Source organism: Capsella rubella, unplaced genomic scaffold (genome assembly GCF_000375325.1).
Source record: "Capsella rubella cultivar Monte Gargano unplaced genomic scaffold, Caprub1_0 scaffold_5, whole genome shotgun sequence".
Classification (NCBI taxonomy): Eukaryota; Viridiplantae; Streptophyta; class Magnoliopsida; order Brassicales; family Brassicaceae; genus Capsella; species Capsella rubella.
In genome coordinates this window covers 13,561,706-13,580,190 of record NW_006238919.1, presented here as the reverse complement: position 1 = coordinate 13,580,190, position 18,485 = coordinate 13,561,706, and the positions used below count along the sequence as shown (strand labels likewise).

General features: G+C 36.6%; 4 protein-coding genes and 1 long non-coding RNA gene across 6 annotated transcripts; 3 read left to right on the top strand and 2 right to left on the bottom strand.

Moving 5' to 3' along the window:
• Positions 1-589: 589 nt before the first annotated feature.
• LOC111830581 lies at positions 590-1,519 on the bottom strand. The gene is made up of 2 exons (XR_002833991.1): positions 1,261-1,519; positions 590-638 (listed from the first exon to the last, which is right to left on the bottom strand). It is a non-coding gene; the product is annotated as an uncharacterized LOC111830581 (long non-coding RNA).
• A 3,170-nt stretch (positions 1,520-4,689) lies between these two features.
• On the top strand, positions 4,690-7,415 carry LOC17885262 (ribosome-recycling factor, chloroplastic). The gene is made up of 11 exons (XM_023783305.1): positions 4,690-5,400; positions 5,480-5,621; positions 5,725-5,791; positions 5,896-5,991; positions 6,071-6,168; positions 6,263-6,374; positions 6,449-6,490; positions 6,616-6,672; positions 6,761-6,811; positions 6,922-6,978; positions 7,074-7,415. The coding sequence occupies exons 1-11, from the start codon at positions 5,310-5,312 to the stop codon at positions 7,089-7,091; spliced, it is 831 nt and encodes a 276-aa protein (XP_023639073.1). The 5' UTR covers positions 4,690-5,309; the 3' UTR covers positions 7,092-7,415.
• Positions 7,416-9,615: 2,200 nt separating this feature from the next.
• Positions 9,616-14,264, top strand: LOC17886507 (protein TIME FOR COFFEE). 2 transcript variants are annotated; one of them, XM_023782093.1, is made up of 12 exons: positions 9,616-10,028; positions 10,126-10,386; positions 10,477-10,631; positions 10,708-10,858; positions 10,950-11,139; positions 11,258-11,339; positions 11,442-11,510; positions 11,597-11,792; positions 11,896-11,965; positions 12,061-12,127; positions 12,241-12,552; positions 12,673-14,264. In XM_023782093.1, the coding sequence occupies exons 1-12, from the start codon at positions 9,944-9,946 to the stop codon at positions 14,005-14,007; spliced, it is 2,973 nt and encodes a 990-aa protein (XP_023637861.1). In that variant the 5' UTR covers positions 9,616-9,943; the 3' UTR covers positions 14,008-14,264. The 2 variants fall into 2 exon arrangements, with proteins under 2 accessions (XP_023637861.1, XP_006290546.1); XM_006290484.2 differs by having other exon boundaries at positions 9,617-10,028; positions 12,217-12,552.
• Positions 14,216-15,608, bottom strand: LOC17887393 (fatty-acid-binding protein 1). Its single transcript, XM_006291590.2, has 4 exons — positions 15,197-15,608; positions 14,783-15,032; positions 14,575-14,666; positions 14,216-14,484 (listed from the first exon to the last, which is right to left on the bottom strand). Exons 1-4 carry the CDS (start codon positions 15,546-15,548, stop codon positions 14,348-14,350), a joined length of 831 nt encoding a protein of 276 aa, XP_006291652.1. The 5' UTR covers positions 15,549-15,608; the 3' UTR covers positions 14,216-14,347.
• Positions 15,609-16,253: 645 nt separating this feature from the next.
• LOC17885861 (outer envelope membrane protein 7) lies at positions 16,254-16,876 on the top strand. The gene has a single exon (XM_006292090.2). The coding sequence runs from the start codon at positions 16,377-16,379 to the stop codon at positions 16,581-16,583; it is 207 nt and encodes a 68-aa protein (XP_006292152.1). The 5' UTR covers positions 16,254-16,376; the 3' UTR covers positions 16,584-16,876.
• The last annotated feature ends 1,609 nt before the right edge of the window (positions 16,877-18,485 follow it).

The window sequence follows — 18,485 nt, the reverse complement described above, 5'->3', positions numbered from 1 at the left end:
CTATATATATATATATATATATATATATATACACTCCCCTCCTCCCTCTCCCTCTGACGGTGCACATTTTTGTTTCCCTCTTTTCTATTTATGAGGATGATATTATTTTGAAGCTTATTTTTTAAATATATATATATATAGAGTTTAACAGAAACTGTAATACAGGCTATTATTAAAGCTTTCATTCGGGTATTTATAATTTTTGGTAAGAGCAACATTATCCATAAGATGTTAAAATTTTCTCTTATGATTAGTTTATTAGTATATTTGAAAAAGTTAAAGGTAAGAGTTGTATTTTGGTTTTTGGTTTTGAGAAGTGATTATTGGTAGTCTGTTAATTTGGGGTTCTTAGGAAAAAAGAAAATATTTAAAAATTAAATTAAAATTTGGAATTTTTGAAAATACATAATATACAAATTAAAAGATATAGTTATTGAAAATTTAAAATTTCACATATATATATATATATATATATATAACAACTTCTTTTTCTTCTCTTTCTCTCGCTCATAGTAAAGACTTTAAACTCAAGCCTCTCACATTATGACTATCTTCACGAGATATCACACCCATAGGATTGTATTATGTGTTTTATTGTCGCTCTTCTTTGTACAATGTGTTTGTATCTCCATATTAACCTTGCAGAAAAACACAGAACAATGTGTTAGAAAAGACTGAAATAATTATCAACAACACAAACAAACACATACACTAATCTAAACTGTATGAAATACACAGAATTTAAACACACAAACCTCAAACAATTCTTAATCTCATTCGCATAGTTTGTATAACATAAACAAATAGTCAAACCAAGTGTTAACAAAATCATTCGACCCCATAGATCATATGAAAAGAGAACTGAACTAATCTAATATCAAAAACAGAGAATTATAACACATAAATCTAAAAGAATTTTTTACCTCATTCGCATAGTACTTATAAATGACACAAACCAGACACAAACAATGTTTTACAAGCATCTTGCATCACCTAAAATCACAGCAAAGTGTAAATCGAAACACTCATCAACACAAACCATCGAAATAAAACTATCTACACAAATAATCAGATTAAATCGGTGCCATTGGTGTAGACCCTTAACAAATCATGCCTAAGTATAAAGAGAAACACAATTAACCCCAATTTTACATCAACAAAATAAAATCCTAATTTCCCAAACCGATGAACCCTAAATTCTCAACATTCAAACAACATGATTTCGAACATCCAGAGAGAGAGATTCATACCATAACTTACCGATTTGAGAAGGATTGGAACAAATCGGAGCCAACAATTTCCGGTACTCCTCGCCGCCTTTTTCTCACACCACTTGTTGATTTCAGCATCTCCTCCTCCCGTGGAACTCCCGCAACGCTGGAGGTCGTGATATCTCTCAGATTGGTCGGCCGGACGACATCTACGGCGGAAGATCGGAGATGAGCCGAATCGCCATCTTCATCGCCAAAAGGAAAAAAAACTTTGTTTTCACGAGAGTGAAATGAGGAGAAGACAGAACGCGAGAAGAGTTTTTTTTTTCCTTTCTTTTTCTTCTTCCACCAATAAAAAGCTGGAACATGTCCGTCTCTTATCACAGTTTACGTATCTTAAACAAGCGACGTATGTTATGCTAAATGATGATTAAACATTTAATTTTAATCATAAAAAAATTAAAAATCACCTAAGATACCACCGTTAATCCTGCTCTAACAACAACATCCCCTGCCTTTTCTTTTCGATTAATTTTGAGAGTTTTTTTATTTTTTTATTTTAATTAGCTCTTGTAATGAGTACTATTTTTGTCATCTTTATAACATTTATTGTTTTCTTGGTTAACAGTTACTACTAGTAGATTCCACAAATAAGTTACTGTATTTTTTTTTTTTTTGAGTAAAACAGTTGTATTCACGATTTATTTTATACGGACAAAGAATAAAAAAACAAAAAAAAACAAGTGAGTAGGGGACTGTCCTCGCACGTGTGAGTGAGTAGGAAATGTCAGTTTTGAAGGTCAAGGAGTAACCGCGAACCTCGGCTGCATTACTGGCTCCTCCGCCCCCGCTGCTAATCACATTATTACCACTTACCTCCCTTTCCTAATCTCTCTTTTTCTTATTAATAATATAATAAAACTAAGGGGGGTGTATTGAACTGCATATTTTAGGAGATTTTAAAGTATTGTTAAAATTCCCTGTTATTCAATTAGTCATTTTTAAAAATCTTACGAAATCCTATGTTATTGAATCTGGAATTTATAGAAATCAGTTAAAATCATTCACAATCTCTTGTTATTCAATCAATAATTTATAAATTTCATTTTAAATATACTGTTATTCAAAATATCACAAATTTTCTTTTAAAAACTACTGAATGTGATTCTAGGAGACTTGTCTAACATTTTTAGTTAAAAGATATGACTGAGAAATCACACCTTTATAGGTGAAACTTTGAAGGATTTTAAAAAGGGGTATGAAACCAATTAAAAAAACAAATGATCGTAAACCATCTCTCTTCTATACTTTCTCTCTCACTCTCAAATATATTTGTTGCTCGGCCGATGAAAAAATGACGTCTTCTTCTTCAGCCTCTTCCAGCAGAGAAGAACCATGGGAGGAGAAATACAGACCGAACAAAGTAGTCGATATCGTTGGTAACGAAGACGCCGTCTCTGATCGCTTGTGACGGGAAGATGCCTAATCTTATCCTTGCGGTAAGTATTTGCTTTGATCTTTTTGTTGCATCTCTCTTTGATTTCAATCCTCGTTTGGGTTTTTGTGCCTTGTGTAGTTTTCACAAATTCAGGATTAATACTTATCAATTTTAGGGTTTTGATCAATGGAATTGTATTGATGGGTAAATTTCTTTACATATTGGATGTTGCTCTGTTCTAGCTTGATAATGGCCTTGCTGATTCCTTGGCTAAGGCTGCTACATTGTCTGTTTTTTTATCTTCTCAGCCGAGAGTGTAACTTTGTTATGTGTTTAAGTAATTTGATAAGTTGCCCAAAAAAAAAATCGGATGTTGTTCTATCTTCCTTCGTTTGTTGGTTTTATTCCTTTTCTCAGATTTTAATAATTTTCAGCTGATTCGATCAGTTTTATCGCTTTCTACTTTCATATTCGATAAATTTAAATCTCATTCAAACTTTAGAAATGAAGACATGATCATGTTAACAGACAGAGCTGGGAAAAAAAGGAACGAACTTTAAAAGATATAAAAAAGTGTCTCGCTTGTGAAATTGTTAGAAAAAGACTCAAAGGAGGACATCAATGGGAGCTCTGGTTGCTGGTGATGATGATGCAGCTACTTCATCTTCTGATCCAAACAATATAGCTTTGACTTCTGCTATGATTAGTTTAGTGACCAGCAACCCAGATCAAAGCTGCAGTCATCAACATGTAAAACACTGCGTCCCAGCTTATGGCAGAGATGTAACCAGTGAGTACTGGTTCAATCACAGCACCTATGGATCCTGTGTTATTGACTTATGGTGAGAGTGTAACTTTCTGTGCACCATCCTCTCAGCCGAGAGTGTAATAACTTTGTTTTGTCTTCCTTCGTTGTTGGTTTTAATGTGTTATTGTGCTCTGTTATGGTCCAAAATAAGATCAACATCGTTCGTTGTTGTATATTATATGCTGATCCTACATATACTGATATATACATATAGCAAATGTCCAAATAATCATAAATGGAGCTTGCCAACGGTGAGAAACATAATTTACTGCATTATTCTTAGCATTTTTAGTTTTAATGGTTAACCAAAATTACATGAACTACAACTTTTAACTCAATATACATACATAACATACACTTATGACATGACATGATGTCTTCTTTTCTAATTATTTTTTGGGTATGTGACTAATTAGTAGTTCTAGATCGCAAGCTTGTTTCGTTTAATCACGGTCGTGACTCTCGACATGCATATATTAAACCTTATACAGTTTTAGTGGGACTTAATAACAACACTGACATTGTTTATAAAATAAACGGTGAGTCAGACAGACTCTCCCAAAAGAATACTACTACAATAGAATTTGGATGCGTTAGCAGACACTACCAAAAACCATATCTATGAGGAGAGACTTCACATAAGTCATGACAGATGAGCTTTGTCATCATCGTCTTATAAGATACAGACGTCGTCGAGTTCAAATGTTAATCTTCTTGACGTATGACTTCATATACAAGTTCTATCTCTCTTTTTTTTTTTTTTAAGTTATCAATGTTAAATTATCCATAAGTATCCTAAAGTCACTTTAAATTTAATAATCAAATCTCACCAAATCACAAGTTATTTTTTTTTTAATTCTCTAACAAATAACCCAACATTGTACAATCTTCACTCAAATCTCTCAAAATTCTAAAATATTAAAATCTCACCAAATCTCCTAAAATATGCAGTTCAATACACCCCCTAAACTCATTTGTCTTAACTTTTTTTTTTTTAAAAACAAATACAGTATCTATCCATCATAAATGAAGTAGGACGTGGAATCGACGAAGAACCGGCAAAATTATTAAATACTACTATTATTATATAAATTGTGTTTATGATGTTATCAGTGGGCCATTAATTTTTTAATTGTCTGCATTTAAGACCCCTATTTATGACACAATATAATTTATGTACAGTATTCGCTTTGATTTGGTCCATGAAACAAATATGTTTGTTGATAACCCCCTCCTTCTTCTTCTTCTTCTTCTTTTTTCTTTATTACATTTCCTTTTCTTCAGCAAAAAGAAAATATATTCAATTCCTTTTTACCAAGCTACAAAAACCTGACCATTTGATCATCATCTTCTGCCACCGGATACAAGTATCGTGGGCTCAGGCCCAACTATCTTGCCTCAAACCCTTTTCAATTATCTAGTCCATTTCTTTTCTTTTTTTTTTTTGGAATTTTTCATTTTGTTTCACCTTTTTACATCGCCGGCAGTAAAAGCATCAGATGAAGTCCATTTATGGTAGTCGACTTTGCCGAGAATTGTCCATCCTGCGGAGCCACCCACTCTGTGGACCGAAGAAGCTACAGATCCTCTCAACGTACCCATAAGTATTGTCAACACCATTATTGAACCACACATCATTTTTCCGAAAGGATATTTCGGCCCATGTAAAAGCCCAAGTAATGGTATCTGTAAAAGGATTATAGTTGGAGCCGTACATCCAAACAGAGCTCCGCGTTCCTTATCCCGAACAATTTGGTCTTCATCGTCTCCCTCCCTTTCAATTACATTGACGAACGAAAGAAAGGTTTTCTTAAGAGTTTAGTGACTACTTCTCACTTGTACGGCTACTGCCATGGCGGCTTCATTCTCGGGCTCCACTGCTCCCACGGCACCGGTTCTTCGATTCAGAGCGAACTACTCCAAGTCTCTCCTCTCTCTCCCAGGTACGGCCTCTATCGCTTCCTCACTGTCAGTCCGCTCTCATTTATTTGGCTCGCTAATATTCTCTTTATGCCTTGGTAGATTCGTGTTTGAGGATAATCGCTTCAGCGAGATCTCCCTCTGCTCGCTTATTCGCGTGTTCGTTAAAGACCGACAAGCTTCGCCTCGGTGCGGGCCTCAATCTCTCCGGTGGCCCCGTTGTCAAGCGTTCTCTACAGAAGAGGCAGGCTCCAATAATTTTGTGTAACACAAATGTGGCGAATTCGTTTTTGATGTTTGGTTTATAGTTACATCTCTGTATGTTATCGTTTGTTTGTGAATTCTAGATTGGTGATAAGGTCTGCAACTATTGAAGAAATAGAAGCCGAGAAGTCTGCAATTGAGAATGATGCTGTATGTATTTCACAACTTGTATTTTTTTTTGTTTATTCTTTAGTCTGTGGGATCGAGGAATCTCTTTAGATATGATTCTGGTTTCTGTTTTTGGTGCAATCCAGAAATCAAAGATGGAGAAGACCATTGACACGCTTCGTACGAGTTTCAATTCCATAAGGACAGGGAGATCCAATGCAGCAATGCTTGACAAGATTGAGGTATAAGGTTCTGCATCCTATTTACAGCCATACTTTGGTTTCATATATTCAACTTTGCTGTATCGTCTTCGGTTTCCAGGTGGAGTACTACGGAAGTCCAGTAAGTCTGAAAAGCATTGCCCAAATCAGTACCCCGGATGGAAGTTCTCTTTTGCTACAGCCATATGACAAATCCAGGTACATGCCCAATGATGCGCTTTTGCTTCTCTGTTCATGTCTGCTTTCTCTTGGTAGCTTCATGATACATCCCAATGCTTTCATACCCTTCCAGCTTGAAGGCTATCGAGAAGGCCATCGTGAGTTCTGATCTTGGAGTCACTCCTAATAACGATGGAGATGTGATTCGTTTGTCCTTGCCTCCTCTCACATCGGAGAGAAGAAAGGTATCTCTTCCTGGCAAGCCTCATCTCTAATGATTTTCAATGTGCGGCCTTACCTTTTAATTGTACCGCTGCAGGAACTATCAAAGGTTGTAGCAAAACAGTCTGAAGAAGGAAAGGTCAGTACTAGTGCTTACCTCTCTTTATAATGGGGATATTCAATACTTTCTACAAAACTTAGTTGTGCATAATGATGTGCCTAAACCCTTCGTGTTCCTAATCTTAGCACATCTTTTTCGTATAGGTTGCATTGAGGAACATAAGGAGAGATGCCTTGAAATCTTATGATAAACTCGAGAAGGTTCCAAGAGATCTTTAGTTTTCTTTTCTTCTTCTTGTTGGCTATTCCTTGTGATCCTATTTGTTAAATTCGAGCTTCATTTGTGCAGGAGAAGAAGCTGTCAGAAGACAACGTGAAGGATTTGTCAAGTGATTTGCAGGTAAATAAACCACACAAGAGTTTGGTCTAAGAAAACAAAAAGGCGAGAACCAGAGAATTATTGATGGTTAAGTGTGACTGACAAAACTTTGATGTTATTGGTAATGGCAGAAACTAATTGATATATACATGAAGAAGATAGAGGAGCTGTACAAACAGAAAGAGAAGGTATCAGTCAGTTCAGTCAGTCTACTTTTGTCTTTGATCCATCCTATAGAGTTAGTAGCCATTAATCATTACCACACACATATATGAATCCACAGGAATTGATGAAGGTGTGACTATAATGGGTTGTAAGGAAGACGTTACTGAGAACCATCCGGTACAATCCTGCACTCCCAACTCCTTCTATTTACTTTTTTTTTTTGTTTTTGTCAATTGCTGAGGTCTGCTTTAGTTTCTATTACTTTTTTTCTCGGTTGGTTCTTGGGGTACAAGAAATCCTGTGGGAATTGAGAGCAACTTTGTCTAAGTGTATTTTCAGTTGCAAAAGATTAGAAGAAGCCTGATGTTTTGTTTCTGTGTTAAAAGAACCCTCTTTGTACAGCAAAACTCTTGTTAAGTTGGTTCATCACCAAATGATCACATCTTAGGGGTTTGGAGCTTAGAATTTAAAAAGTAAGCAATACAATAATAAAAGTATTATATAATTCCTTGTTTTTTTTTTTTTATATTATGATAAAGGACTAATAGGTTATCGGAGACAGTTCAAATGCATATTCTTATAGTTACAACTCTCTCCCCGCATTGAGAAATCCGTCAAACCCAAAATATGTTTTTTCTACCATTATTCTGTGCTTGCAAAAGCATCGAAAGTTGGATCAGTGGTTTAACAATTAATAAAGAATACGAAACATATTTGTCTATGTCGATTAATATTTGTATAGTTCACTTTTTTCATTTCTTTTTTTTCCCCTTCGTAGCTGGCGAATTTGACTTCTCTGAACCTAAACCCTACTAAAATCTAGAAAATTAATTGACCTTTTTGGTCGTCAGTTGAACAATATTATATATACAGATTTCTTTTTTTTTTTTTTTTTATGGAACATCACGATGAACATCAATGATACGAATCCTTTCTAATCATTCAAGTTGAAAAATTGTTACACGTTTACGTTTTCTTGTTACCTGTTGTAGAAAGCGGATGCTGAATTCGATTTTGGTCCAAAAATGAATTTCAGTTACAGTTTATATTGTACGTGGTTGTGACTTGTATGACATGCATGCATCAATATCAATATTTAATAGTCGTCTGTAATATACTATATAGTTTTTTAGTTGATGAATATTTCCTTAATATTAATAAGCGATCCCATTGCCCGAGGATTAAACCGATGATGAATATTTTAATTAAGTAGTAGGCCTTCATGGGAGGAGTATATTTTAAATTTGTTTGTTGGCACAGGTTAAATTAGAACTATATTACAAATTGTTATTATAGTAATCATTTTATTTGTTAATACAAAAGCATCGATATACAGTTGTAGAGAATGTCAAGTGGCTGGGATGTTGGATTCCTTACATCGGAACTCCAACGAGACTTTCGCGTTAATTTGTGCTTTACATATAAGATTTTTCTTTGTTTTCTTTTTGTAATTGATATAATAATAATAAAAGGGTAGGGGTCTCAAAACACATAATAAAAGCAGTTTAAAAGTAGTATCTAACTTAAAAAGCATGATTATATAGTAATTTACTACTTACATTTGATTCCCACTACATTTAACTTCATTTAAGGCACCGTTGGTCAGTCAACACTTTACGATTAAATAAAATAAAATACTCGTATAGTTGATTGATATACCATCATGTAGCTCTAGTCTCTAGAAGAAAAATATTTTATTTTATCATGCTATGTTTGTTTCATTTGCATTATCTTTGTCAATTATATATTTTATTCAAACGACTTCTTTTATTATTAAAAAAGTAATTTATGTGATAGAGTTACATTATTTTAATTTATAGCTCGTTTTGTAATATTTGTTAAAGTCATCTGGACCAATAATATTTAATAATAGTACAAGAAAAGAGTATGGGTAATTATATAGGGATTGCTTGTGGCGTGGCCAACGGTAATCTGAAGTCATCCTATATATGAGATAGCGAATCATGAGTCGGAACTTTATATTATAAGACACGGGGCAGTAAATGAAATATCATCATCAAACTGCCTGCTTCTCTAGTCTCTACTAGTTCATGTGGCTAAATCCATTTTTTGGGATTTCTTGTGACATAAGAATTGTTGCAATGGCAAGTCAGCTAAATTACTACTCATCTGATTATTTTGTTTAACATTCATGAAGCAATGCATAAACATATTAGCACAATAAATAAATGTCTTTGCATTTTACTTTTTTTTCTTTTTCTTTTCTAAGTATCTAAAATTATAATGTAGCTGTTTTTAGTTGCATATAAAGTATATATAACTAAAAAAAGAAAGAGAGATATTATTAAAAAAATTAATCGAGTTAAACTTTGTAATTGCGTGCGTGGGTGGAACGGAGCGCGCGTGGTTGGTTTACAGGCTGTTAACAATAATTTAAAATTACAAAATTTGATCTTTAAAAATGTGCACTATTGTTTTGATATATAATTTAGTAATACGGTCATGGAGTGAAATAATATTAAAAATACAGCCATGAACATATTATTATTTTACTGAAATGTTTTTGGGTGGGCACCAATAAATCATTAATTATATATATATGATGGACCTGTATCTAAATAAAAAAATGGGTAAAGTCATAGAATATATGAATATGATAATTAATAAATGTGTGACTAAACAACATTGAGCAGTGGCTTTATTCCATAAGAAAGTGACGTTTCTGCCATGCTGGCACCTCGAGATCTCGGCCATCCAATTTACGGGATGATCCAACGGCTTAGATTGAGACATTCCGTTCATTTGAAGATCTGAACCGTCTCTTACCTCCCTCCTCCTTTTTTCTTTTTTTCTTTTTAGGCAAAAAAAAGAAAATAAAAAAAATTGTAGGAGGGGAGGAGGAGACGACGAGACGAGATTACTGAAATATATTCATTCATACAGAAGAAAAGAAAGCATCAAAAGCTGTGGAGGAGTGAAAGTTTTTTTCTCAGTTGATGGGAGCTTATTTCTTGTAAGCTTGCATGAATGGATAAGACCAGAGAAGCTCGAAGACCAAGATCATCCATGGCGGCTTCTAATGGAGTAACAAGACGGAGACAGAGATTCTCAGGTATTGTTTCCTTCTCCTTCTCCTTCTTCTTCTTCTTTACTCCGTGATTTTCTCCCGATTTCCTGATGGGTTTTTGTTTTGCTCTTGTGTGTATCAGAGAATAGTCGTGAGCAGATGCATCCGGGGAAGAAAGAGCGAGACCCGGAATCGTTGGATCGGAGTAAGAGGAGACGAAGCGAGAGGTTCGCAACACGGAACGAGAGAGATGTTGAAGAAGATAGCTCGGATGAGAGTCTGGGAGACGACGATGTGCATCACAGGAAGAGCTTCCCGTCGGGTCGTATCCCCAGGCATGCGTCGTCTTTGAAAGTCGCCGATGGAATGATCGGCGTACCTGTCCCGAGAAAAGCTCGCTCAGGTTTGAGCTCAGTTGTTTTTTTTTCCTGATTAAACTTGCATTTTCGAGATCTCTTCGTAGGGGTTTCTGATTCAATTCTGGCGATTGCAGCATGTGTAAAGAGGTCGCATGACTGCCGGACTTCATCGGGAAGCGGTGGCGGAGGATTCGGAGAAGACCGGCGAAGACCTTCAACTTCTCAGGGGAACTATAGCTTCGAAGTTGTTTCACCGTCTTCTTCAACTGTTTCCGTCAAGCAGAAGAAGGTCCGTTTCCGTCACAGAAGTGGTTTCGGTGCGATGTTTGAATTTTGCTACTAGTAATTTCATTTTAAATCCGCAGATTGTAAACGGATCCAAATCCCGGATACCCAAGCCGCCTAAATCATCCGGCACGGTTGAGGACGACCTGGAGATCGAAATAGCAGAGGTTCTTTCGGGGTTGAAGAAGCAGCCTCATAGCTCTAAGAGACCAGACGATTCGGAGGTCAAAGGTATTTATTTATTACGCAAGCGGATACCTTATTAGCACTTCTCTAATCCAACAAATTTTTCTAAATGAATAAAACGCTGCCTCATTTGAAGGTGCCAAGAAGTTCAAAACGGAAGGTGATGATTCCTCGTCAGGTGTAGATATTATTGCCAGTAAAGCTCGATTCTGTGGCTCTTCCAACTTTGATAAATCGACCAACGGAACTAAGACATCGTCTCCGGTCTCCGATACTCACAAGGAGAAACAAACACCGACCATATTGGATTCCAAGGTCTCAAAAGGGTAAATGGATCAACATCAGTTTTAGATATTTTCCTCTCTCTCTCTCTCTTTCTTTTATAAATTAAAAATCCATTGTTTTGGAATTCTGATATCTGTTTTTCTATTTTTGGGTCTCCAGGGTTTCAGAGGGTCCACAATTGGAAAACAACAACAAAGATGAGAGTCACTTTAGTACTAGTATGCGCCATATTGATCTCATGGTGAGAAATCTAGTCCTTAATGATTTTTAGCTTTTAAATAATCTGAATGCTGCATATATCTATCTATATATATACTAAAGATCATTATTCTCCTGTCTATAGGTTCCTCCAACAATGCCCTCCTCGCCAGATACTGTTTCTCCTCTTCCATTCGTTTCTGATTATTGCAAGGCATGATTTAGATTTGAACAGCTTGTCTTGTTAAGCATCGCCCCACTTGGTAAATTTTTTTCTAAACACTGTCTTGCTCAATGCAGCGGGATAGTTCTGTAAAGAGCAAAGAAAAGATTATTCTCAAGAATGAGATGACTCCAGATCAAGTCCAACAGCATAAGATTGAGAAACACCAATGGCTGAATCTTGATTTAGAGAGACCTAACCAAGAGACCGGCAGAGATTCTAACCTGAGATTACAGAATTTTGATTGGAGCCAACCTCCGCAGGCTATATCTGGTAATCTACCTTGAATATGATTATGAGTTCTGGTTGCTAAAGTTTATGATTTTCTAGGATATACAAATTTACCTTGTCTGACTTATGCCTATCTCAATATCAGCTCAGCAGAGTCCGGTCTTACCTTTTCCGGTACCTGTAGGCAGCTGGCCTAGCGGGCTTCCTCCTCAGGCGTGAGTTCTGAAAGTCCTAACCTGTCTTACTTTCCTTTGTCCTATCGCTTTATGTTCAGACCCTTAAAAGAAAAAGAAAAAATATATATTTGCAGATATGTACCCCTGATCCAGACCGGTAAGCCTGTGGATGGGAGCAATGGATCTTCTACATTAGTGCAGGTATATTCTGTTCTAGTTGCATTTGTTCTTCATTTATGATGATCATGTTTCTTCTACCGATTAGGATCATGATTTGTTAATAATTGCAGGGTGCTCCTTTTTCTGCCTCTCAGCCTAGGCCTAAAAAGTGTGCCACACACTTTTTCATTGCCCGGAATATTCAGCTACATCAGCATTTCGTCAAAACAAACCATGTATCTACGCCAAATAAATGTACTGTATATCTTAGTGGTGGTGACTTGAGGCCAGCTGCTGGAAGCCCATCCTTGCAAGGAAGCTCTCCGATTATCAGTTTAAACTCCCAGGCACATGATGGAATCGCAGATAATAGTTCTACGCCCAAGGAGAAAACCTCTGAAAGAGTTTATTATGCCTCAACCAGACAAAAGAAGCCTCAACCATCCCCTGCACCAAGTAATATAGTGGTACGTACTTGCTTTTATCTTGCTATGAATATGTGTTTATTGCATTGGATTTTATTTAAAATGCAAAAATCTTATGTAGCCCTTTTTCCTCAATAAGTTCATTTTTCTCTCTTAACACAGCCTGCTCCAGCTTTCAACTTCCCAACAAATCATCATATGCAACCAGTCATGGTATCTTCTAAATTACCTGGCCCATCAAAGAGCCCACGTGTGGCAGTTGGTTCAACATCCGTCAACTTCAGTCATCAAAGTTCCTCAGCTAGCGAAACTTATTCTCCATACTTAACAGTTCTTCCAAACAATGCGTATTCTTTTCAATTGTCATCACCCATCAGAGGTGGGACTACAAGCCAAGCGTTACCTTACTTCAATGGGTCCTTTTATTCGCAACAGATGTTCCAACAACCTCCTCAGCTTATGCAGAGACAGAGTCCAGCCCAGAGGGAGTCAAAAGCATCACACTGTTCCTCGTCATCCCACAGGCAACCGCAACCGCTAGTTAGTGTGAATAGTCTTTCAGGCCAAGCTAAGGTTCAGCAACACCGTCAACAGTCACAAAAGTCTGAAGTTAAATCAGCTGGAGATAGCTCTGATTTAAGGGGTAGCCACAATCTGAAAGGAGGCCCAAATGGTCAGATCATGACAGGCCCTGGTCAGCCACAAAAGTTTTCCATGTCGTTTGCGTCTTTTGCAACCGGTGCTACCCCTGCAAATCTGAATTTCTCATCCAATGGCTACCACATAATCTCTACACCTTCTGGTGCTCACCAGAAAAACCATCAAGCAAGTGACTCAAAGATTGGAGGTGTAAGCTGTTTAAGCAATGCCGAAGACCTGAAAAAGACTCTTCCTGGGAAGGTTCCAGCGATGATGAATGGACAGACGCTGGTTTTTGACAATCCATCGAGAACCCTCAACTTTGTTTCTGGTACTTGGCCTCCTACTTCAGCAAGGACAATAAATGGGGACCCTTCAGTGTTTACCCAGCATCATTCGCAGAGGCAGCAGCAATCTGGTCGGAGTAAAATGATGAGTCATTCGCAGGCTGACTCTGTTTCTGCCACGTCATCCCAGTGGAAAAACCCAGCAACCTCATCACTCACGTCGTGTAATCTCAAGCAGTTCCAGTCTCAGCAGCAGATAAAAACACATGGACAGACTCAGATTTCTTTTGCTGCACCATTAAAGTCGCAATATTCTCAGGAGCAACATGGGAGATCTGGTAGTTCTTCTTCAGTCACCGGGTCTGCTTCGCATGGCAAAGCAGGAAACCCTAAGGTCAGCAATAGCAAACTCTTGCCATTATCACCTGTTCCTTCTTCTCCTGCACACGCACAGGAACAGACGGATAATTCAGCTTCCGGGTCGACCAAGAATACTTCTCCCGTATGTGGAAGGACCGTGCCACCAGTTATAACTTCATGCCCGGGTCATATATCTGAGCTCAAGTACTAGTAGTTTTCATCGAAGCAGACGTATAAAGCCACAATTTTTGCAGTGTCTAGCTTCGAATTTAGGCTATTCCCAGATGAGGTGATACCTTAATGGTTAGTAAAAGCACCGCTTCTCCAGGGAGTGAAAGCTTTTGGGTCAGTATCTAATTTGTTAAATGTTTTATGGGGTTTAAATTATGTCAGTAGACTCTTAGTGTAGATATTTAGACTAACAAAAAACCATTCCCCATTTTAATTTATTTCAAATACATTCCTCAACATTAATGTCGTATAGAGAATCCGATAAGAAAGATAGCAAAGATTAGTTTTCCTCTTCTTATGAACTAGTTGTCAACCAGTTGTCAATGTGCTAGAGAAGCCACATTGTCAAGAAAATCTTCCCTGGCTTTCTTATCAAACGGGTCTTCACCAATGTACAAGTCTAAGATCGACTTACACAAGAGTTGGCTCTTCACACTCCCGACATGGTCTCCCTCAACTGAAAAACAAAGAAAGGTAAAACGGTAAGTCTTGGAATCTCTGAGAAAGAATAAAATTCAGAAGCGAAAAGGTAGATAGAATATCTTACTTGCAACGCTGAGGACATGGCCTGGTTCTTTTGTCAGATCAATAGTGGAGTTTCTTGGAATCTTATACTCATCTTTGAAGAGGCTAGTGAAGCTACAAGTGATATATCAAAGTAAACAAAAAAAATCAGCAGCGAAAACACAAAATCCGCAATATGAAGAGGTGTAAAGATGATTGATAATAATGATGGCAAAACGAAGAAGTAATACCTAAGAAGCAACTGGTCGTTGTCCAAGCCACCGAACTTGTTGAGTCTGTTTCCGACGGATTCTTGAAAAGCATTGCGCACGGAGCGGATGTTGAGTTTGCCGTAGACAATCTGCAGCCTTATAGTCATCTTGATATCGGCTTCCATGAGATCATCCATGAAGGCCTTGTTCCCCCTAATCTCCGAAGCTGGGAGATTTGCGTATTTCTCACCCACAAGCTTCTTCACATCATCACAATCAGCATACACGCCTGCTCCATCCCAGAAAAGCTCATCAATCGAATAATTAATATAATAACTCCGCTGGAAACATAACTCTACCAATCCGAATTATATATTTTTCATTTTGGGAAAAGTGCAAATCGCAGAAGCGAATTTATCCGGAAAATAAGAGATTAGAAGGAATAAAATATACCGAAGGCGTAGACATCGATGTTCTTTAATCCCAGTAAGCTCTTCTTCCTCAGGCCGACGCCGAGCAATCGCCGGGAATCTCCGATTGAAGCGGGAAACGAGAAACCGGTCTTGGGTTCAACAACGGATTCGGAGGTAGAGTCGGCTAGAGTTATAGATCCCCATGGTAACAGGGACGAACGGTGAGAGGAGGAGGCCCATTCCAGAAACGGATGCTTGGGATTACGAGAAGCCGCGATCGCAGCTCCGGCGGCTGCTGCAGCGCCAACTGTGACAGCGGAAATGGAGAAGGCAGAGAATGACGTGGCACGCGGGGGCTGAGAAAACGAGAAAGGGAACCGAAACGAAACCATCGTCTTGGTGTGAGTGTTGTTGAGTGGGAGTGTTGTTGTTTACTTCACTAAAACTCTTTTTTGTTACGCATTGAAAACACGCCATTGATATGATTCAGCGACAATAACTGCTGCTTTTAATTGACACGTGTATTGCACGTGACCCACCGACCTCGTGAAGTCTTCTTCCGGACAGGCTCTGTTCTGGGCCTTCCTCGTTTACTAAAAAGGCTTTCACTATACGCTATTTGGGCGTTTGATCACTTTTTAAAATAGCCGGCCGACGATACTTTTCCCCCGCTTTTATTTTTGACAGATGTTATTAGATATTAACACTTTATCATCACGAGTTAGACAATCAGCGTGTGTAACCTTGTTAAAATAAAAAAAACATATTTAAGAATATATAGTAAGATTCCCTTGCTAAAAATAAAAATATCTGGAAAAAGGAAAAAGGCAAGGGTAGAAATGGAAAGAGTTAACTTTTCTTTTTTTCTTTATCAAAAACCAAAAATAGAAGATTTGGAGGATCATATATATGTCCACACTATTGGGCGTCGTCTTATCTTCCTTGAACGACTGAGGTTCATTTAGATAATTGGCGTCAACTAAACTTATCTTTTCCATGACACCAAAATTTGTTTTCTAGCAAGAAGCCCCGATTCAGCCCATTTAAGGCCCAATAAGTAAGGAATCTATCCTCCGAATCGACGGTCAGAAACGCAACCACACGAGATATTTTGAAAATTCTATCGCTGCTTTTTCTTCTTTTTAAAGCAGTAGGAGATAAATAAGTCTGAAGACGAACGGGTGCTTTTGAGTGAAGAAGAAGAAGAAGAAGAAGAAGAGATGGAGAAGTCAGGAGAAGCGCATTTCCCAAAACTGGAGAAACCTACAGGCAAGAAACAGACAGCAACGGTCGTGGTGGGAGTGTTGGCGGTGGGATGGTTGGCGATAGAGCTCGTGTTTAAGCCACTCTTCAAGAAGCTCAGCTCATCAAAGGACAAATCCGATTCCGACGATACCACCACCGTTCCTCCCCCGTCGGGCGCCTGAATTTCGTGACAATTATATATTTATAAGAAAAAAAAATAAAAATAAGAGTGAAGCCTCTTATTCGGGGTGAGAAACGTGGAGAGGTCTTTACTTATTAGTTTTCTACTTCTCTTTGTGAATTTCTTTCCTTGCTGCTTCTTATCGTTCCCCTCTGTTTTACTGCTTTTGATCGATGTGTTTTGTTTTACTGCTTTTTCCTCTTTTTAATAATAATTTTAAAAAAATGAGGATAATGTAGATTAATGAGATACGGAGACGATGTACTCTCAACTGGTTTCATTTTTTCCTCATTACCTTTGTCTTGTTGTTGGTAATAATTTAATTCGTCACTTCGAATTCTTTAACCATACAACACTTTCGAATTAGTTTTACTTAACCCAATTTTAGACGATATTTAAGTTAAACAATTATTCCCATTATGAAATGACATTAGTGTATATAGCATAAATGAAAAACTAAACAGTTCAATTTGGTTTTAACCTTAATTTAATGACGGTTTACAAAAAAAAATTTAATGACAATAATATTTGGTAAAGTGATTTACCAGAAAGAAATAATATTTCGGTAAAGTGATTTACCAGAAAGAAATAATATTTCTGTAGATTTTCCTAATTTGGTAATCTTTTAAAAATATACTAGGGATGGACCCGCACATACGTGCTGGGTTGATTTCGAAAGTTTGTATTACATACGTGCGTGCAGGGTTGATTTCAATATATTACATATGTGCAAGATTAAGTTTGTAAACGTATTTTTAAGTAATGTTATTTAATTCATAATCAGAAGAATTCATATCAGTTTCATGTCGTTTTTAATTCGAGTTAGATAAAGAAATTATCAGATTTGTTTTCGTTAAGTTAAGAACATTACATAAAAGAAAAATAGTAAAACAAAAAGTCACAATAAGATGATTATTTTATAACCGTAATGTCCCATCTCATCTATATCATGTTTTCCATCTTATAATCGTGGTTTTAAAACTCATTTGAGATTATATATTTTAGTCTAACATATAAAAGAATAGGTAAGAGTTTCGGAGCCACAAATACGTTTGCTTTGCTTTCTTCAAATTTTTGAATGTTTGAAATAATAATCGCTTTAGATCGACATGATAGCGGATCCGGATAAAGTGTAAACCGGATTAGTGATAATCTAGATTTCTATGTAAATCGTGAACTATCAAACCAGGTAAAAACAACCAAAAAAACACTAAAACTTCTTGAAACAAATGACCCAAATATAGTTGTCAAGCGAGTCAAACTCGTCCACTATGTCTGGCCTGCAACGAACTATAATATTTTAACCCGCCAAAACCCGTTCTTCGAAATTCGCATGAGTAAATAGTATATATGTATCTCCCTTAGTTGAATACGTGTTATCCAAAATTTATGCCTTGTATTTTACCAACATTACGTTAGACACTATTTTTTTTATTATTTTCCGAATTACCAGCGCTTTTCATGTACCCATTATTTCATCTTTCAATATTTAAAATAAATAGGAAATTTTAGCTATTTTAATTTCACGTTTCTGTATTGTACTCGTAAATTGATATTTGAAAGTCAAAATTGAATTTAATTATCCAAATTATCCAAATATTTCGAAGTATATAATGCTATGTTCAACTCTCGGTATTCCTCTATCTGTATAATACATTGAATGTACAGAGGTGGCTTTATAACTATCATACTATAGATATAATATATGTAGATGTAACTTAATAATTTTCATATTTAGTGTAAAATTTGAAATTTTTAAATTTTAGCTAGCCAAAAACAGTTTGTTATTTTTATGTCCAGTTCCATATTATTAAAAATAATTTTTAGTATTTAAATTACATCTTCCTACTATTTTACGTTATTTTTTTTTTAATTTGCAATATATATAATTTTATGTCTACAC

Coding starts and splice junctions, on each gene's coding strand:
- LOC17885262 (XM_023783305.1), top strand. CDS start 5,310: ATGGCGGCTTCATTCTCGGGCTCCACTGCTCCCACGGCACCGGTTCTT. Junction 5,401..5,479: donor GTCTCTCCTCTCTCTCCCAG/GTACGGCCTCTA, acceptor ATGCCTTGGTAG/ATTCGTGTTTGAGGATAATC. Junction 6,812..6,921: donor ATTTGTCAAGTGATTTGCAG/GTAAATAAACCA, acceptor TGGTAATGGCAG/AAACTAATTGATATATACAT.
- LOC17886507 (XM_006290484.2), top strand. CDS start 9,944: ATGGATAAGACCAGAGAAGCTCGAAGACCAAGATCATCCATGGCGGCT. Junction 11,793..11,895: donor ACCTCCGCAGGCTATATCTG/GTAATCTACCTT, acceptor TCTCAATATCAG/CTCAGCAGAGTCCGGTCTTA. Junction 12,128..12,216: donor GATCTTCTACATTAGTGCAG/GTATATTCTGTT, acceptor TAATAATTGCAG/GGTGCTCCTTTTTCTGCCTC.
- LOC17887393 (XM_006291590.2), bottom strand. CDS start 15,548: ATGGTTTCGTTTCGGTTCCCTTTCTCGTTTTCTCAGCCCCCGCGTGCC. Junction 14,667..14,782: donor AACGACCAGTTGCTTCTTAG/GTATTACTTCTT, acceptor TATCACTTGTAG/CTTCACTAGCCTCTTCAAAG. Junction 14,485..14,574: donor CCATGTCCTCAGCGTTGCAA/GTAAGATATTCT, acceptor TTTGTTTTTCAG/TTGAGGGAGACCATGTCGGG.
- LOC17885861 (XM_006292090.2), top strand. CDS start 16,377: ATGGAGAAGTCAGGAGAAGCGCATTTCCCAAAACTGGAGAAACCTACA.